The following is an 18,277-nucleotide window of genomic DNA, read 5'->3' as shown; positions in this document are numbered from 1 at the left end:
GGAGTCTCATCTTCCCCCGCTTTGCCACTGCGCTTCCTCAGGAGAAGCCTTGTTAGTAAGAGCCTAATGAAGTAAATGTGCTAATTAACCTTCCATTACTCTCCTCATTAAGGCAACCTTTAATTTGGTTGGCAAAGTTTCTCTCCTTTACCACCCAGCTGTCAGTTTTCTTCTGCTTCTTCAATCTCTCTTCGGCCTCGCATCGGGGACGGGAAAATCGATCCCGGCCTGATTTTCTTTCCCCTTCTTTCCAGTCAGCTGTAAACGCCAGTCAACAAGAAAGTAATAATGTAGTTTTCCCACCCTGTGAAGGAGAGTTGCAAACATCAATAAGCACCTATTTAAAATGCAAATCTCTTTCTCAATCAACCATCAGTCCGCTGCAGGTGTGAATTTGGAGGGGGCACGGGGATGCTGTGGTCCGTGGGCTTCTGTTCCTGGCTCAGAGCTTTGCAGCAGTCCCGGAGCAGCTTTGGGGTGCCTGGGAGGGTTGCACCCCTCTGGGTTTGTCCGACTCCAAGTGCACGTGGCCAATGTGGGTGGGATGCAGCTTTGCTTGCAAACCTGGGGGGTTTCCTCCAGCTGCCTGTGCAGCCTTCAGGTCTCACCCCACCCTGCGTCCCTCCATCCCTTTGGAAGAGGGCGCCCGCTGTCCCCTAATGTCTGGGTAAGGTGCTGCTGTCTTTTGTTTCTTGATGATCTCCAAAGCTTTTCTTTCTCCTTTTTCTTGGAAGAAAAAGTGAACGCAGGGGGGCAGAAATAGTCTGGGATAAAAGGCAGTAGCTGTAGAGGCTGAGTGGAGGAGCTGGCCATAGCTTTGAGCTGCTGGTGGGCGAGATGCTGTGCCAAGGGGCTCACTCTGAGCTGTGTTTCTCTCTCACGTGGTGATGGTGACTGTGTGGACCAGCCTTGAGGGAAAGCCTACCTCACTCCCGATTTTGGGAAGGTTGCATGGAGGAACATAGCCAGTCAGAGCAGGGAGTGAGGTTGGAAATACCTTGCAAATCAATGGATGGATGAAAAGGCTTCGAGGGATGAGCATACTTTCAGCTTCTGTGGGGAATCAGGTGGGAGATAAACCATCCCCTGCCCCATCTGTGGCCCCTGAGGTGCTCTCCCAGCTTTAGGACTGGAGAGTGGTGCAGCCCACCATCTCACGGGGCATCAGTGGTCAGTAGGACAGCATTCCCCCATGCTGCGATGGGGATAACACAGGGCTTCTCAATCTTTTCCAGTTGATTCAACCCCCTGACCAAAATTCAGAGGGTCAAGGTTCCTTGCAGCCTGCTTGTCTGTGTCTTGCACCTCCTCTGCCTTCCCACACAGGTTTGGGGATCACAGGATGGTCAAACACTGGGAGAAGAGCACTTCCAGGTCAGCCTCCATCCTATCTTTTGCTTGAAGTGAATGGAAAATATATCCACAAGCCCTTGCTGGAGAGGGTGAACGCCAGGGAGGTGGTAATGGGGGACTGCCAGCCGAACATCCAGGGAGAGCTGGGTGTTGCAGAGGATGGGCTCAGGAGGAGGGCACCCAGTTGTGGGCTGGAGGGAGGTCGGATGTGGACCCGTTTTGGGGCAGCAGTAACAGGGCGTGCATCCATGCTGGGAAGGCTTTGGCCTGGGCATGGCAATAAAGGGCTTCTACTGGGGCCGGGTGAGAGCCAGGGCAAGGCTTGCCCTTGGAAGGGAGATGGCAGAGGGAGGGCTAATTTCCAATGTCCTCCAAGCCTGGACTTTGTCCCTCCTTCCAGCCCTCTCCCCTCCCCTGGCCCACAAAGCTCACCCTCCCCGTCAGCACCTTAATTGATCTTGTTCTCTATCCACCCCCCACCCCAAGTGCTCTGACTCCAGCTGTGCTTAAACAGAACAAAATCTCTTCCAATTTCCCCACCACTTAAAAGAAAATTGAATCTTTTATCTGCAAGAGGAGAGGAAAACTGCAAATACACAAAACAGTAAATAGTTAAATAATCAAAGCAGACGAATCCAAATTGCCTGGAAAGTTAAACATGAATGGCTTGTCTTCTTCCAGCATGCTTCTTGGTTTTTTAAAAAAGTAAAAATTGCTTGCACTCCTTGTTCCTGTTAAATATTCTTATCAATCCAGCTCTGTAAATAAAGGGAAGGGGAGGAGGGAGTTACCAGGTAGCAGCGTGATTGACAGATCTGAAGTCCTCATCTTTCTGTCAGGGCCCAGTGCTCTTTGGCTGTGTTTATCTCTTTAATCTAAATATCAATCTATAAGACCAAAATGGGGTGGAATAGGAATCATGACAGCCCGAGCGCTGAGGAGAGAGACACTTATTGCAGCTTTTGCAGCCGCTCCCTGTCCTGACGGAGCTGTCAGGATAAATGCACAGCTAAAGCGCAGAGGTGGGAAAAGGAAAACAAAATCATAGTCCTCCCCCGCAAGAAAAAGCCAATTCCCCCTGTGAGATGGGAAAGAAAAACCTGGAGCAATGCAAACCTACTCCTGTCCAAATTGCAGCCCGCAAAGCATTATTCCCCACACCCTTCCCAGTGCTCCCAATAGGAGACGGGGTTGCGTGGTTTTCCCTTGCTGCTGGCTTTGGCTGGTGACTTGGGAGGTGGCTGGGAGAGGAAGGGAGAATTTTTCCCAAGGTGACGCTTGCTGCTGTGCAAACACCCCGGCTTCACACATCCTTCTCAGCAGTCCCTTTAGGGCAATCGCCGTCTTCACCTCAATATGTCCTCTCCCAGACTCGGCACCTCTGAGCAAGGGCAACTCTGTCATGCTTTCCCACCCACAAAGCTCCAACAGAGCCACTGCTCCTGGGATTTTAATCTGTTTTCCAAGCTGGTTTCCCCCGTGCCCCTAGCACCCACCTGTCTCCCAATGCAGCCAGGGCTCTGTTTCCTCGAGCAAGGAGCTCCCGTGCAAATCAGCACCCAGCGGGTGCCGTGAGCTGGTGATGCTGTGACAGCGGCAATGTCGCCCCATGGACAGATGACCTTGTGCAGTCCCTCACGCTGCTGATGAGCTGCTCTTGGGGTGTTAAGGGGAGGCTCATTTACCTAATCTGGGCATTTGGGAGCCATGAGATGTGTAAATCAGCCTCCTGAGATGCATCGCACCCTCCAGAGGCCACTTCTGCCTTGGGCCACAGGCTCTGCTTGATCTTCCCACAGCTGGCTGCTGTGTCCTGTAACCAAACCTCTCTTAGTATCTCCGGTCACAGGAGTAAAGCTAAGGCTCTCCATCCCCTAAAACACCCTTGAGAAGCGGCTGCTTGCTGTCTGAGACTCGGGTGTAGTTTCCAGCTCCTGGGGAGCGAGGATGTTGTCTCCCCAGAGCTCAGCCTATGGCTTCTGGACCATGGTTTGCCTTGTGCTGAACAAGGAGCATCCCCATTGCTCTCTCTGGGAATGCCTCTGCCAGGCAGTGATATGCTTTGGGCTTGCTACCCCTTGCTGACAAACTAAAAAGCCCGCTCTCCAGCTGGGTTTGCTTCAGGCTCGAAGCAACCACAGGCTGCATCCAGTTTCAGGGTGAATTATCTTCATTGCTTCTGGACAAAGGTTGGGCTTTGCCATTCCTTTTCTCCAGGCCAGATTCAACATGTTTGTGTCAACTTCCAGGCAAGGACCAGGTCGGCTCTTCCCTCCACCTTTGCTTTTGTCCCCCCTCTCCCTGCTGTGCCCCAGATGATGCTCGTCACCTGGATGAAATGGAGTTGCAGATGGTGGGAGGCATGACTGGCTTCCAGGAGCTCTTGTGAATACTTCAGATATCACTGGGGACTTATATTTCCTCCACCGGACTTTGACCTTAATTTCTTCTGTTTTGCCGGGCTGTAAAATTCATTAGAGACCCAACAGCAAAGTGATTGAGATGTCAAGCTAGGCAATTGTGTGGTTATTTAATCTATCAGATGTGCCGCTTGCCATTTAGGTGGACAACAGGAGAATATGAAATCAATACGGTTCATTAGCGGAGTACTTGCGCCCAGCTCCAGCCCAGAGCTTCAGTAAAGCTGGCCGAGACAGGTGTCTAAATGGTCTTGGTGTCACCTTGCGTGATGCAAACCTGCGCTCGAGATGCCTGCTTCTCTCACTCAAGGGCTGTCTTCTGTCGGCTTGTGTTTTAAACCCCGGTCCCCAGCCATTGCAACAGCCTGGCTACAGTAAATTACTCCCCACTAAATCAAGGCTGCCCAGGCAAGTGTTAACCTCGTTCGCAAGGAGCTGATGTTGCAGGGAACGCTGTTATAAAACACAATCAAGGAGGCTGTTGTTTTCCCCAGTGGCTGGCAGAAGAGGTGGGGAAAAGCTCTGCAATTCCCAGGGGGGTTGATTGGCTATTTTTTCCCCCCAACCAGGCTCAGCACAGCTCTCTAGGGTCGTTAGCGGCGATTGAGCTCCAAGCTCAGTGCAGACCCCATGGTCCAGAGCTGCTGGGGAAGGCGGTGGCGGTGGTACCCCGGCATCGTCCTGGTTCCACACTCCTGCCTCCCTCCTTCACCTAATCACATCCCTGAGCTCCAGCGTGACGATGCCGACCGGCCGCCGGCTCCACTCGCACCTGATTGCCACCTCCCACCAGGCAGCTGCTCTTTAAAGACCTGGGAAAGAGCGTGGTCTGGGGAAGCGATGGCGGCAAAAGAGCCGTTTTCCATCTGGGAAGGACGTAATGACTTTAAGTATATTTTCCATTGGTTTTCTTGATCCAGTTTTGCAGCGCGGCCATTGCTTCTCATGGAAGCTCTTGGCCCTTTATGTTTCTCTCCCCCACATTACAAATCAAATCCCAATCCAGGGGATACCAGAGGTTAGCTGTTATTTCCCTGGGACCTGAAGATTGCAATAGGTTGCATTTAAGAAGGGATGCTTGCTGTTTAACACATGCAGGTTTAGGTGGCTCCAAAAATTGGTATGATGACAGGGCATGGCTCCCCACCCTGGGTTGCTTGTGCCATGGTCTGAGCAGCCCATGGTTGTCCAGTCAACCCCAAGGAGCAAGCGCATCTGCCTCATTTTCCTAGAAAACCGGAAAAAAGTAGGAAGCAGGTGGGAATCCTCCTTCCATTTGCTTTTTCCCATGGCCCAAGCGCCAGGCATCTTGCTGGATCAGCGGTGCCTTGGTGTCCCCGCTGCCCATCTGGCAGGGCCGGGGGAGCAGGCAGGCAGGCAGTGGCAGGACGAGACTCACGCCCAGTCACTCCAGTACCCTGACAGCTTTTTGACGTTCGGTAATTGCTTTCCTGCTACGACTCTTTTAAGCAGAGAGCTTCTGGCCAAAGCAATTTGGTCCCCATCAATTTTTATTTCCTGGTTTCTGCATGTGAGGTAGGGGAGGGAAAACAAAGAGGGCGAAGGAGAACAAACCGAGCGGGGACCCGCTCCGGCAGCCCCGCGCAGGTGGAAGGGTAGGAAGGGTTTGGCTCCCTTGGTGCCGACGGAACCATCTTCAGGCAGGCAGGACATGGCAGCCCATCTTATCCAGACAGCAACAAATTGTCCTTCCAACGCACTTTGCTCACCCCTACAACCGACCTCCAGCTGCTTGTCCCTGCCTGGCAGGTTTGGGGGGATGACTGCCATGGCGGGGGCTCCACGGGGAATCCATGCTTCCCCGAAAAGCTCTTCTTGGCTCTTTAAGCTCTTTGCTGCTCCTCCTGCCGCACTCCCTGAAGCTGCCATGAGTAGAGTTAATCTCGGGCAGTTTAAGGAGTCGTTGAGTGGGGCTCGATGGATGATGAATGTCGAAACCATTACCGGCGAAGCTCCGTGGAGCTGTTTAAAACTGAATTCTCCCATGTAAATTTCTGCTTCATCAATCCTGATGACATGTCAAACATTGCTATTGTTTCCCGAACAAATTGGACGACATGCCCTTTCCTGCAGATTTGCCCACGAGAGCAGAACCGCTCGTCGGCTCCTCTCTTTTGTCTCCAGCTCTGCTGGCCCGCAAGCCAGTGGGGAAGGATGGATGCGATGGTCCTTGGAGGGATAAAAGGGAGACATCCAAAATATTTGTGCTTGGGGGATGGAGGTGGATGGAGGGTTGGGCCGTGGGTATTTGTGTGTGCCTGTGATTCATGTGCCGGTTGCCCACGCCGTGCTGCAGCTCAGTCAATTAATCTTTTGGGTTATCCAAGCTTCCTCTTGCTGCTCTCCTGCAGTTTAGCTGCGCAAAGGTAGTTTTTTTAGAAATGGTCTGTGCCGTGACAGCTCATAAAAGTACAGATGTGGGCCTGCATGTTCATCCTGCCCTTTTGCAGGCTCCAGTGGGCAAATCCCGCTTTAATATTCTGGGCAGAAGAGGAGCAGCAGTAAAAGCCATTTGATTGCTTCTCCAGGTGGAACCCCGGGAAACTTCCAGCCAGATGCCTTTCCTCCGCCGGCTGCGGGGATGGATGCGTGCGTGCCAGGGGGGACCAGTTGGCGAGGGTGGGGGGCCAGCCATGGGAAAACAGCTGGCACCCAGGGATTGCAAAAGGCCCCGCAAAGCCATTGGCTGGGTGGGATTTGGGGTATTCTGCACGTGGGTTGCATGTGCTCGCTGGGAGCCCTCAGGGTCCCTTTGCAAAGGGGGTGTCTGTCGCCTCCCCAGGGGATTCAAGCATCAGAGCATCTTTTTTACCCTTAAAGGGAAAGCATTTGGTAATGCAGAAACGAGCGTAGATACAAAATTAAATATGCTGAGTGTGCTTGGCTTTGCTTTTTGCATATTCCCTGTCACGCTCAAGTAACCTGCACCGTTACCCTGCATTATGTCCACGATGCTCAGTTGCCAGGAAAGCTATCAAGCAGGCATCACCTTCCACCTTCCTGGGTGTAAATCAGGGTAATTAATTAGCCCGGTGGGTGAGGTGGTATACAGGGCAGAGTTAGGCTTCCCAGCCTCCTGGCTCCTCATCAGCAGATCACTTTGCCTTGTGGTAGTTTTGGCTGGCCTGGCATCACCGCAGCTTGGGGTCCAGCCCACGTTCCTGGCTCAGCTCCCCAGGGCCCCACCACCTCCCACGCCGAGCAGCTCTGTGCTAACCTTCTTTTAACCTTCCTCCTTCCCTATATTTTTTTTCTTCGGCAGAAGAAAATTACACTTTCCCAGTGTTGTCTGTCAGCGCAATAAGCACTTACAAGTGCAATTGTATGGGGCCAAATGAAGGGAATTAGTTTTGCCCATGCTTTGTGGCACTGTCAGGACCCCTGTAAATCATTATCTCATCACCAGCATGGAAAATGTCTTTCTGGGCTCTGCTTTTGCACCAGCTACTTAGGGATTAATGGGACCTAGGGGTTCACAGAGGTTGTGGGCACAGAAGTAACGGCTGGGAAGAATCCTGGCTGGGAGCTCAGGGGCCAGCTCATACCAGGCGATGCTGAGAATGCTCAAAGCGCTCAAGGGTTTTGGAGAGACAGGACCCAGGGCCCTTGTTGGCCAGCCCCGGCCACGCTTTGGGGGTTTGCCACCATGATTTGCAGCCACCTGGGCTAGTGGCAGGTGTTAGGATGGGGGACTAATACCATTATTAATTGGCTGAGGGAAGCTGGGGTGGGCAGATGGTAGATTAACCCCCCTCTTCCCCAGGTGTTTCCATTTGGAAAAGCAGCCAGGCTCTGGCTGGGATGAGGCATCTTCATAGATGTCCTCCTGGTGTCTTCTAAGGAGCAAGAAGCACCCCAGAGGGGGCTTGGACCTCCCGGAGCAGGTGCCGGTTGCTTGACAGGCATCTCTCCAGACAGATTTTGGCAGGTTTGTTCCATTTTGCTGAATGCAATTGCAATGCACACGAAAAGTAAATCACATCTTAGCAGTGGAGAGGAAAATCAGGAAGATCAGTAGGTCTGAAAGGTTGGCTCCACCAGCGCACCCTTCTGCTGGCATAAAGCAGCAGGAATTTACCACCCAGGCTGGGGAAGCATGTAGGGGGGAAAAAATGAATTAATTCAGGCTAGTTTTCATGCCTTTGCCCCTCTGCCACCCCGTGGAGTGGCAGGTAAGTGGCGCACAGGGGTAAAGCTCTTTGATGTGCTCAAGCTCCGGCTCTGTTGTCAAGGGTAATCAAGGCCATCGATAAATCAGGAAGGTTTCAGGAATGGGTTGTGTTCCATGCCAGTCCTAAAATACAGCCTTTTGCTGGTATCTGGACATAAAATGTGTCTTTGACCCTGCTTTTTCACAGACCTGTTGGTGTCTAAGTAATCCAGACAGGACTCAATTTAGAAAATATACTGGGGGAGAAAAAGGGTATTTTGGGGCTTGTATTCCTCTTTCCTCACTTAAAAATAAAATTTTCTGGTCCTTTTTCCTGCCGCCGCTCATGCATATTTTATATATTCATTAGAGAAAAGACTTTAAAACATACATAAATCTTGCCTTGCTCATCCAGAGCTGACACACTGAGTTTCGCACACCTTCCCCAGAAGGTGCTGGTTGCTTAGCCGTGACCAGCCTGCTCCGGCTTCAGCAGCTGGCAGCACTGTACGTGCATCCAGTCCCACCGCCGGCAGTGGCTTGGCTGAGAGCCGGCACTGCACGCCCGTGCCGCAACATCCCGAGAGCCATCGGTCCATCGGTGGGGTTGCAGCAGATTGCACCCCCAGAAGGGGCTGTCTGGTGGGAGCTGCTCATGGAAAGCAAGGTCTAAATCCCTTTCCTTGCTTTTCCTGGTCTGTATTTTAGCCTGGGGGGGAGTTTTGAAGCGGGATAGGTTTTTATTTTTCTCCCCACAGCCCCAGGCATGCTGCCAGCCCTGAACGCACAGGGAATGGTAAGAGCTGTGGATGCAGGGTCCCAGCTCTTTGGCTTCACGGGGCCAGGATGGGTGGCCCGCCGAGAATTGTCCATGGAGACCTGCGCTTCCCAAATTAGCTTAGTGTGTCAGGGAAAGTAAGTAGGCATAAAACTTCCCACTGCCAGAGGTTTTGGGAGCGATGCTGAGAGATGTTGATGGAGGGCTGTGATCTAGAGCAGGCTGCAAGTCAGGGATGTGCTGGACAACCTGGGCGAGCACAGACAACCCCAGCCCCACATCTCTCAGGTGATAAAAGACAGCTCAAAAGGTCTGTGCTGGTGCTAGCCTGCTGGCACCTGGGTAGAAGGAGGTAAGCAGGATGTAATAGATTTCCATAAATACCTTCATTTATTAACTAACTTTTATTTTCTCAGGCAACTGACAATGACGTGGGCACATACGGGAAAGTCAGTTATTTTTTCAGCGATGACCCTGACCGGTAAGTGTGACTGAAGCACCAGCATGACTTTGATTCTTCGAAATCCTCTTCTAACCTCGCTAAGAAGTCACATGGCAATTAAGGGCATTTGTTTTGTCCTGCGTATGAGATACCCTATGAAAACCCCACTATGCTGTCTCCCAAAGGGGTGAGTTAACTTCAGCACACACCTGATGCTCAGTACGTTTAATTGCTTTGCTAAATCAGGACCTACAGGCACCAGCATTGCTTGGGACTGATAAATGCATTTTCCAGCAAGTTGTTGGCCCCGGAGCACTGCGTGTGACCTGCTCACGGTGGTTGGTTGAGGGACGCACACGGGCAGCAGAAGGGATCTGGGGGCCTCTGAGCCCACTTTCTCTGCCTGAAGAGCAGCACTGAGGGTTTCTACCCCTCCACCTGCACTGAGCTCTTGAAGATACTCTGGGACCAAATATCCCTCAGAAGAAAGCCAAGAAGGCCAACAGCATCCTGGAATAGTGTGGCCAGTAGGAGCAGGGAAGTGATCGTCCCCCAGTACTTGGCACTGGTGAGGCCGCACCTCCAATACTGTGTTCAGTTTTGGGCCCCACACTACAAGGAGGACATTGAGGTGCTAGAGCGTGTCCAGAGAAGGGCAGCAAAGCTGGTGAAGGGTCTGGAGCACAGGGCTGATGGGGAGCGGCTGAGGGAACTGGGGGTGTTCAGCCTGGAGAAGAGGAGACTGGGGGGAGACCTTATCGCTCTCTACAGCTACCTGAAAGGAGGGTGTAGTGAGGTGGGTGTTGGTCTCTTCTCCCAAGTAGTTAACAATAGGTCAAGAGGAAATAGGTTCAAGCTGCGCCAGGGGAGGACTAGATTGGATATTAGGAAAAATTTCTTCATGGAAAGGGTAGTCAAGCATTGGAACAGGCTGCCCAGAGAGGTGGTGGAGTCCCCATCCCTGGAAGTGTTCAAAAAACGGTAGATGTGGCACTTTGGCACATGGTTTAGTGGGCATGGTGGTGTTGGGTTGGCGGTTGGACTGATGATCTTAGAGATCCTTTCCAACCTTAATGATTCCTAGTTTTTACTTTCATTAAAAAAAAATCCAGCCACCAAGCCAGGAAACATGAAATTCTTACTCTCCCCTTAATTGGTTTAGTGTTGGACTTGGTAGTGTTAGGTTAATGGTTGGACTGGATGATCTTAAAAGTCTTTTCCAACCTAAACAATTCTATGATTCTATGATTCATGAACTTCACCCACCGTGGTGCTAGCTGTCAGGCTGCTGCCACCCCATCTCTCCATCTCCAGCGTGTGGTCACTGGGACTTTCCCCTCTCCTCTCCTGTCCCCTCAGTTTCTCACTGGACAAGGACACAGGTGTTATCCTCCTGATGGCTCGGCTGGACTTCGAGACCACACAGCGCTACACCCTGACCATCATTGCCCGGGATGGTGGCGGGGAGGAGACAACAGGGCGCGTCAGGATCAACGTCCTCGATGTCAACGACAACGTGCCCACCTTCCAGAAGGAGGCATACCTGGGGGCCCTGCGGGAGAACGAGCCCTCCGTCACCCAGGTGGTCCGGCTCCGGGTGAGGGACCAGAGTGGCTCCTCCGCTCAGGATGCATGGTGGGGAGATGGGTTTGGGGGTTAGGTCTTCTTCCACCCTTAGGTTTCCATCCACCCGTGCTGCCGTCCCTCTTAAAAATGTTTTGTGCTTTACTGCAAAGTGCAACCAGGTGCAGTGCTGGTGGGTTGCCTCCCTCCTCCTCCTCTCCTATAAGTTCCGTGCCTATATGGCATCTGCGAGACCTGGGGCTTCTCCCAGGGCACAGGCACTGCCTCCATGTCACCTTGCTCTGCTCAATGAAGTCAGCAGGCACTGAGGGGAAGGTGCTCTGTTTGTTGTTCATGGAGCTGTAAGCCTCTGCTGTGGAGGGAAGGCAGGTAGGGAACACTGTTTGCTCCTTCAGCACAAGAATAAACTTTGCCATGATGCAAGAGCACAACTTTCCCTCCATGGGGCCAGGCTGGGTGAGTGCTGCAGAGAGGTGGGAGAGGGGGACCCGGCGAGTCCTTCCTGGGAGGTGGGATGGGAAGGAGAGGCTGGTTTACAAACCCCCTTGGGGCCCCTGATGAGTGCATCTTCCTCCATCGCTTTTCCACTCTCCTTGGGCGCAGCCTGCACCTCCCAACCCCTCAGCTCTCTCCTGTTGCACATCACTGGCACAGCTCCCATGTTCATTTATTGCCTCTACTCATGCCCTAGGCGTCTGACGAGGACTCCCCTCCAAACAACCAGATCACGTACAGCATCGTGCAGGCGTCTGCCTCCCGCGACTACTTTGACATCGTGGTGTCAGAAGGATATGGAGGTAAGCACTGGTCCTGGGACCATGGTGCCCCTGACAAGCAGCAGTTTGGTCCCTGATGAGCAGCAGCAGCTCGGGCTGCGCTCACACCCCTGCAAGCAGTCGTGTCAGCAAGTTTTAAGAAGCTGCTCCAGCAGCTCCTCTGCTTGTCCTGACCTCGCCTGCAATGTGGTCCTTTGCAGCAGGGCTTGAGCCAAGCCGCTGCGGAGCCATGTTTCCATGGGTGTACTGCTCACTCTGGGTTATGCCAGTGCAAGGAGCTCAGTAATGCCCAGTGCTTGTGTTTTCGGGGTATTTTCACCTCAAGCAGGCATTGCCACCTGCCTGCTGTCCTGCTTAGTGCATGAAAGCCCCCCTGACTGCCCTGCTTTGCATCCTTTCAGTGATCAGTGTGAACCATCCCCTCGACTACGAGCAGGTGGCCAATGGGGTTATTTACCTGACTGTGATGGCCAAGGATGCCGGCAACCCACCGCTCAACAGCACCGTCCCCGTCACCATCGAGGTGTTTGTAAGTACGGCGCCCAACAATCCTGTCGTGGTTTCCCTGCAATTGCTCCATAGCAGTGCCATTAATCCATCAATAACCCAGCAAGAACAGGCTGCCCAGAGAGGTGGTGGAGTCACCATCCCTGGAGGTGTTCAAAAAATGGGTAGATGTGGTGCTTTGGGACATGGTTTAGTGGGCATGGTGGTGTTGGGTTGATGGTTGGACTGATGATCTTAGAGGTCCTTTCCAACCTTAAGGATTCCTAGTTTTTACTTTCATTAAAAAATAATCCCGCCACCAAGCCAGGAAACATGAAATTAATTCTTACTCTCCCCTTAATTGGTTTAGTGTTGGACTTGGTAGTGTTAGGTTAATGGTTGGACTGGATGATCTGAAAGGTCTTTTCCAACCTAAAGGATTCTATGATTCTGTAAGACTATCCCGCCCTGTGGATGTGTACATGTGGATTGCAATTACATGTGTCTCATATGTATATATGTGTCATATGTCTCATGTACATACATGTCATACATATTGGTTAAAGAAACGCTGTCCCTGACATTTGGTAAGGTCTGAGTGACAGAAGGCAAGTGAGAGTGTCTCTGAGGTGTCATCACGGACAAGTGCAGATGGGCTGTCCTGACCCCATGCACCTCCTCCCTCTCCTCGGCCGTGCACGATGCACAGGAAAACTGCTGGAAGAAACGTGGTAGGAACCCCAGCTAACCACGGGACGAGGAGCAGAGCTGGGGACAGGGAGGAGATCTACCCTCTGCCCTTGCTTTCGACTGGGGAGGTTCACTGAGCACCCGGTGAGCCCTTCTCTCAGCTCACAGGGAACTCCTGGCGCGGGTGCTCTCCATGCCAGTAGCCAGAGGTGCTTGCTGCAGCTCAGATGCAGAGGAGAGAGCTTTGGCTGCACGTTAGCACTTGTAGTGTTGGAAATTATTGGTCCCTGAACCAATCACGGGCAGTTGCTTGTTTATCTCCCCAGTGCCGGCTGTCCCAGCCAGGCTGCGGGCTTCGCCATGCATCTCACACCCTGCGGAGGTGCAAACCCCCTCGAGGAGGGATTGCTGCTGGGAGAGGTAAAGCATCGCAGCGTTCCTCGAGAAGATTAGATCGGACTGTCACTTTGAGGCACATTGTGGTTCGAGGACGTCTGGAGGGAGGTATCAGCGATGGAGACAGCTTGCTTGATAACTCGTCAGTCTCGCAGTGATGGGATCTAAGCTGGGCTGGCGGCAGCGTCAGTCTGGGAAGGCAAAGAAGATGAAGTCCATGGTGCTGTAGGATGGGAGTGAAGTCCTATCAGCGTGCCTCTCCTCCAGCTCCCTCACCGTGCTCGGGAGAGGGGAATAAGGCAGTGCCAGGGGGGTTAGTGGTGGTTAAATACATCCTTCCCATGCTGTGCTTTAGACAGCATAAACATCTCTTTCTAAAGACCGCACTTCAGTGGGTCATCTCCTCCTGGTTGAGTCTGTACACTGGTGGGGTTTATGTAGCTGTCACTTTTCTCACTCTCAACCAAAAGGATTTTCTCTCAACTGGAAAAAGAAAATTTTAAAAAGCCAGAAAATAGGAAGAAAATGAGGAGGAATCATTTCACAGCGGCACTTGAGGAACAAGAGCCGTGAAAAGGCAGAACGAGAGCGAGTGTGGAGGGAGGTAATTTTTTTTCATCCTTTGGTTGTTGGTTTTTAATAAAGAAGTCAAACTTGCCTTGTAGATTTCCCATTAGGGGACAATACGCTTTTGTAGAGGGAGCCGCCGAATCAGAACTAATAGCACGCGCCACGCCAGGATCCGGGGAAATATCACCGCTAATAAGTTTCTGCCTCACTCCCTGCCGCTGACGCCCTGTTCGGGGTGATGAGCCAGCGACTGATAGCATGCGTACAGTTGGAGAAAAGGGGGCTGGGTGCTCCGTGTGAGTGTCTGCAGTTGTCAGCATCCCTGAAGATGATATGATGGCTGTCTGAGTCTGAGGGGTGGGGGACTGTTGTTTTGTGGAAGTCAGCGAGGTGGGATCACGAGCGAGGTGGTTTAGCTGGATGCCCTCTCCCGTGGGAGCGGAGGAAGCGTGCCTGGGTCCCATCTGGCATCACTGCGGGTGCCGCAAGAGGCACACGGGAAGGTTTGCAGCAGGGAGCTTTGGATTCCACGTCGCTGAAGTGGGAAATGTCCTTCTCAAGCAGAAAAGCCACGCACCGCTCTGCAGGCAGGTGCACGCCAGCTCTGGCCAGATGGAGAGCCGGCCAGGAGCGAGCCCCTGCCTCCTCGGGAACCGGCTTACCGGGTTGTGACGGTGCTGAGCACGGCCTGATGAACTCAGGACCACGAACAAAATGGTGCAGCGTCTGCTCTGGCTTGCGTCCACCCAGCCTGGACCACGGCACAGCTCAGCCGGGTCCGGCTGCGGGCAGCATGCAGCTGCGTGTTCAGTCTCTCCGTTTCCTTTGCCTTTAACCTGCCCGGATGTCCTGGGTTTGCCCTGGGGTGATGACCCCAACTGAGCTCTGTGAGGAGGAGGAGGGACATGCGGAGGGCACCCCAGGCAGAAGGCAATTTCCTCATTACCCTCGGAGGAGATGCGGTGAAAGCTGAATGATGCAAAGGCTGATTAAAGACCACCTGCTTCCAGCAACGACAGCAGAGGATGGCAATTTAATTGCAGTACGATGGGCATCGTTTGCACATGAAATTGCCTCAAATACCAAGTTCAGTGGCAGCAGGAGCAGCTGAGCCTGCAGGTCCATCAGCAGCCTCCAGGTAGAAAACATCTCCAGAGCAGCCCTGGGGAAATGGCAAAGCCCATAACAGTGTTTTAATGTCCTGGCAGCTCCATCCTTCCCTCCATAGGTGGTTGGGTTTGGTTCATTTAAGGCAGATTCTTAACATTGTTTAAACAGCATTTAAAACCCCTTTGGGGGAGCTTTAAAATGGTCCAAAATCTGTTTTGAGGAATGTCTCGAGCAATTGCTCCTGCCTGGTTTCACCAGGACGGCCACAGTCACTGGCAGAGACAGGCTTGGAGGGAGCCCACTGGTATGCAAACCAGCTTCCCCCCCAGCCCTGAAAATGCCGTAGCTGCTCTCTCTGCAAACACCCACGGCATTCCTTCATTTAAACAAAGGCTGCCAAAGCTCAGCAGCTCCCCTGGTCAGTCCAGTCCAATGGTTGGACTGGATGATCTTAAAGGTCTTTTTCCAACCTAAACGATTCTATGATTCTATTCTATGATTCCATGGTGGTCTAGTGGCCAGGGTGACCTGGAGCACTAAGCCACTCATGTGCCACTCCAGGAGGGAGGAGCAGGTCTGTGCAGGATGGTGCTGTGCTTCGTGCAGTGCCTGAGCCTTCCCAGGGCTCGCGGTGGAGGGAGGAGCAGCTCTGAGGATGCTTGGCTGCAAACGGCAGCAGTTCCTCAGACCTGTTACGTATTGCCCAGGATGCTGGGTAATGAGGTAGTCGGTGTTGTCCCCACTGTATGGCTCAGCAAAGTCACTGACAATCAATTTACCTTAACCTCAACTGCCTCTGCAGTGAAACCGTGTACTCAGACCTCCGGCGCCTTACCCCTAGGGCTATCTTCCCCACGCTGACGCCTTGAGCTGGTCACGTCTTGAGATGCAGTCAGACAGGAGCATCCCTGTACCAGACTTTTGCGGCTATTTGACCTTTCTGCCTTTTTCCCAACCAGCCTCTCGACCTTCTCTTTGCTTCAGGATGAAAACGACAACCCCCCCATGTTCAGCAAGCCCTCCTACGTTATAACCGTCATGGAAGACATCATGGCAGGTACGGAGCACAGCCCTGATCCTTCTCCAGGCTAGCAGAAGGGTCCTGGTCGTCTTAAAGCCAGAACGGGGTGGGCGGTGGCTTTTTGGGGAGGCAAAAGCTAGAGACCTGGCAGAGTTTCATAGCCATAGGGTCTGGGGGTTTGGCTCCGCTGTGCATGCAGGCAAGGGGACCTCTTGGCCAGGCGACCTGCAGGAGTGGTGTGGGGGGACAGGGCAGCTGGGGAGAGCTGCTCCAGGCTGCAAATGCCTATCCCAGCCCTCATTTCTGCTTCCCCCAAGGAGCCACGGTGCTGTTTCTCAATGCCACAGACATGGACCGGTCCAGGGAGTACGGGCAGGAGTCGATCATCTACTCCCTGGAGGGCTCCTCGCATTTTCGGATCAACGCTCGCTCAGGTGAGCCTCCGTACATGCTCTCCCTCTTCTCCTTTCAGTTCCCTCTTCTGAATTTCCTCCTGTTTTCTTCCCCATCATTTTTCTTCATTCACCCTTCCTCCTTCCCCTGTCCTTCCCTCCTCTTCCCCAAGCAGCCTGCTTAGGAGAAACACGATTTAAGGGATTCACCAGATTTCAGCCAGCACTTGCTCGGTCACCATGAGAGCTTTGGCAGGGGCATCGGTGGAAGCTCAGCCCCTGGTGGGAGTGATGCCTGAGAAAAGGCTTTGCTGCAAGGGCTTACATTAGCTAAGGAGCTGCTGCCCGCCTTCCCTTGCTGGCATCAGTTTTGGTTCATTCTGGGCAGGAAAGAGCATGAGGCATTGCAGGCAGCTATAAAACAGGCTCCCTTGGGAAGACACAGCATGAAGTTTGCAGGAGCTTGCTGACAAGCTGACCCTTCCAAGGTCCATCTATTTGAAACTGAATCAGAAAAAAGGGCCCATTTGTGAAGGAACCTCTCTCTGATTTTGAGTGTCCCTTTCTTTCACTGGTGCCCCTATTCACCATACAACATCTTTAATCCCTCTCATCTCCTGTGGCTGCAGGAGAAATCACGACAACATCTTTGCTGGACCGGGAGGCCAAATCTGAATACATCCTCATTGTCCGGGCAGTGGATGGAGGCGTGGGCCACCACCAGAAGACAGGCATTGCTATGGTGAGTGCATGGAGAGCGATTCCCATCTCCTTGAGCTACCGGGCCCTGCCTGGGGCTGCCGTCAGGGAGGGCTGCCCAGGCACCGATGCTTCAGTTCCCCATGCTAGCCGTGTTTAATTTTAGCGGTGTGAATGGGTAAACAGCACATGGTAATGTCTGCCCTCCGGACTGCCCTCATCGCTGCTCACAGCCCTTGCAGAATGACTATCTGTGCTGTGTAGACCTTGAAGTTGGGCTCCCTTTCCTGGCGAGCCATTCACCCAGGAGCCACTTGACCTTCCAGCGCTTTGCAAGTCCAGCTCTCCGTGCGAAGGCGGTAAAGGGTACCTATTCCAACCGCAGCACGGTTCCCTTTGTTCATGCCTCTTGAGAAAATGCTTAGTTGGAGAGCCTGCAGGCATGCTTAGTTGTTCCTGATGACTACTATTCACATACTGCCTGGATCAAGGGTTTCCAACTGGTTTGTGATGCCTGGGCTCCTCAGAAGGTTCTGATGGAGGTGCAGGCCATTGTATTGCAGATTGAAGCCTACAGCTTTGCCTTGCCCTTTGCAGATATCAGGGAGACCTGTCATTTGCAAAGTGTTTGTAAAAGTCTTTGAAAATGTCAGGAGGTCAAAAGCCAAGGATCCATCTCTCACTGCTCGTGGCACCATGTTGGTTTGAATATTTCATAATGTTTCGGGTGCTCTTGCTCCTGGGACACTTGGTTGGGTTGCAGGAGAGATATCCCATGCAACAGAGGACAATGCAGAGAAATACTGTGGTTGTGTTGAAGAGATCCCTAAAATAATTGTCACCAGTGCTGAGGGCCATCAGGAGGTGTCTGATCCAGGTAGGAGACCAGAAGGTCCCTATGGAGCCTCAGAGAGGCACGTGAAGGCCCTGAACGGGCAACGGCTTGGCCTGTCAGATGCTGGGTTCCCCTTTGGGGCTCCAGATGAGATGATGTTCTCCTAATAGCTTTATTGAAAGGCAAAACAAGGTTTTTGCAACATAGATTGCAACTGTGGTGCTGGGGGGGTCGGGGAGAAGGCCTTATGGTTCCTAAAAAGTTAAAGAATATTAAAACTTGGTTAGAAGTGGGTGGCCGATTAAGTTTGTCAGCTGTCATTAGCAAGGATGTACACTTGGGACTCAAAGCTGTTCCCTAGAATCATTTTTTATCTGGGAATAAGGGTCCATTCAGGGGTTTTGCAAGGTCCCCAGGTGATGGACAAGCGCCTGGGGTTCTCAGAGTAGAGGTGGGTCACCAACCTTCCCCAGGGACCAGCCCGATGCCTTGGCTTGTGCCCAGAGACCGTGGTGTCCAGATTTGCCTCTTCTACCACGGGGTGGCACCAGCAG

General features: G+C 52.7%; 1 protein-coding gene across 1 annotated transcript in view; it reads left to right on the top strand.

The window, feature by feature from the left end:
* The window catches only part of CDH23 (cadherin related 23), a 210,519-nt gene that overhangs the window by 132,074 nt on the left and 60,168 nt on the right, over window positions 1-18,277 (top strand). Inside the window, exons 13-19 of the mRNA XM_075717465.1 lie at window positions 9,139-9,203; window positions 10,524-10,761; window positions 11,440-11,545; window positions 11,926-12,053; window positions 15,761-15,833; window positions 16,115-16,231; window positions 16,819-16,931. Of these exons, the coding sequence (XP_075573580.1) occupies window positions 9,139-9,203; window positions 10,524-10,761; window positions 11,440-11,545; window positions 11,926-12,053; window positions 15,761-15,833; window positions 16,115-16,231; window positions 16,819-16,931 (840 nt within the window). The remainder of the gene's footprint in view (window positions 1-9,138; window positions 9,204-10,523; window positions 10,762-11,439; window positions 11,546-11,925; window positions 12,054-15,760; window positions 15,834-16,114; window positions 16,232-16,818; window positions 16,932-18,277) is intronic.

Source organism: Pelecanus crispus, chromosome 10 (assembly GCF_030463565.1).
Source record: "Pelecanus crispus isolate bPelCri1 chromosome 10, bPelCri1.pri, whole genome shotgun sequence".
Lineage (NCBI taxonomy): Eukaryota > Metazoa > Chordata > Aves > Pelecaniformes > Pelecanidae > Pelecanus > Pelecanus crispus.
The sequence above is the reverse complement of the archived record's forward strand: the minus strand, read 5'-3'. Positions and strand labels throughout refer to the sequence as shown.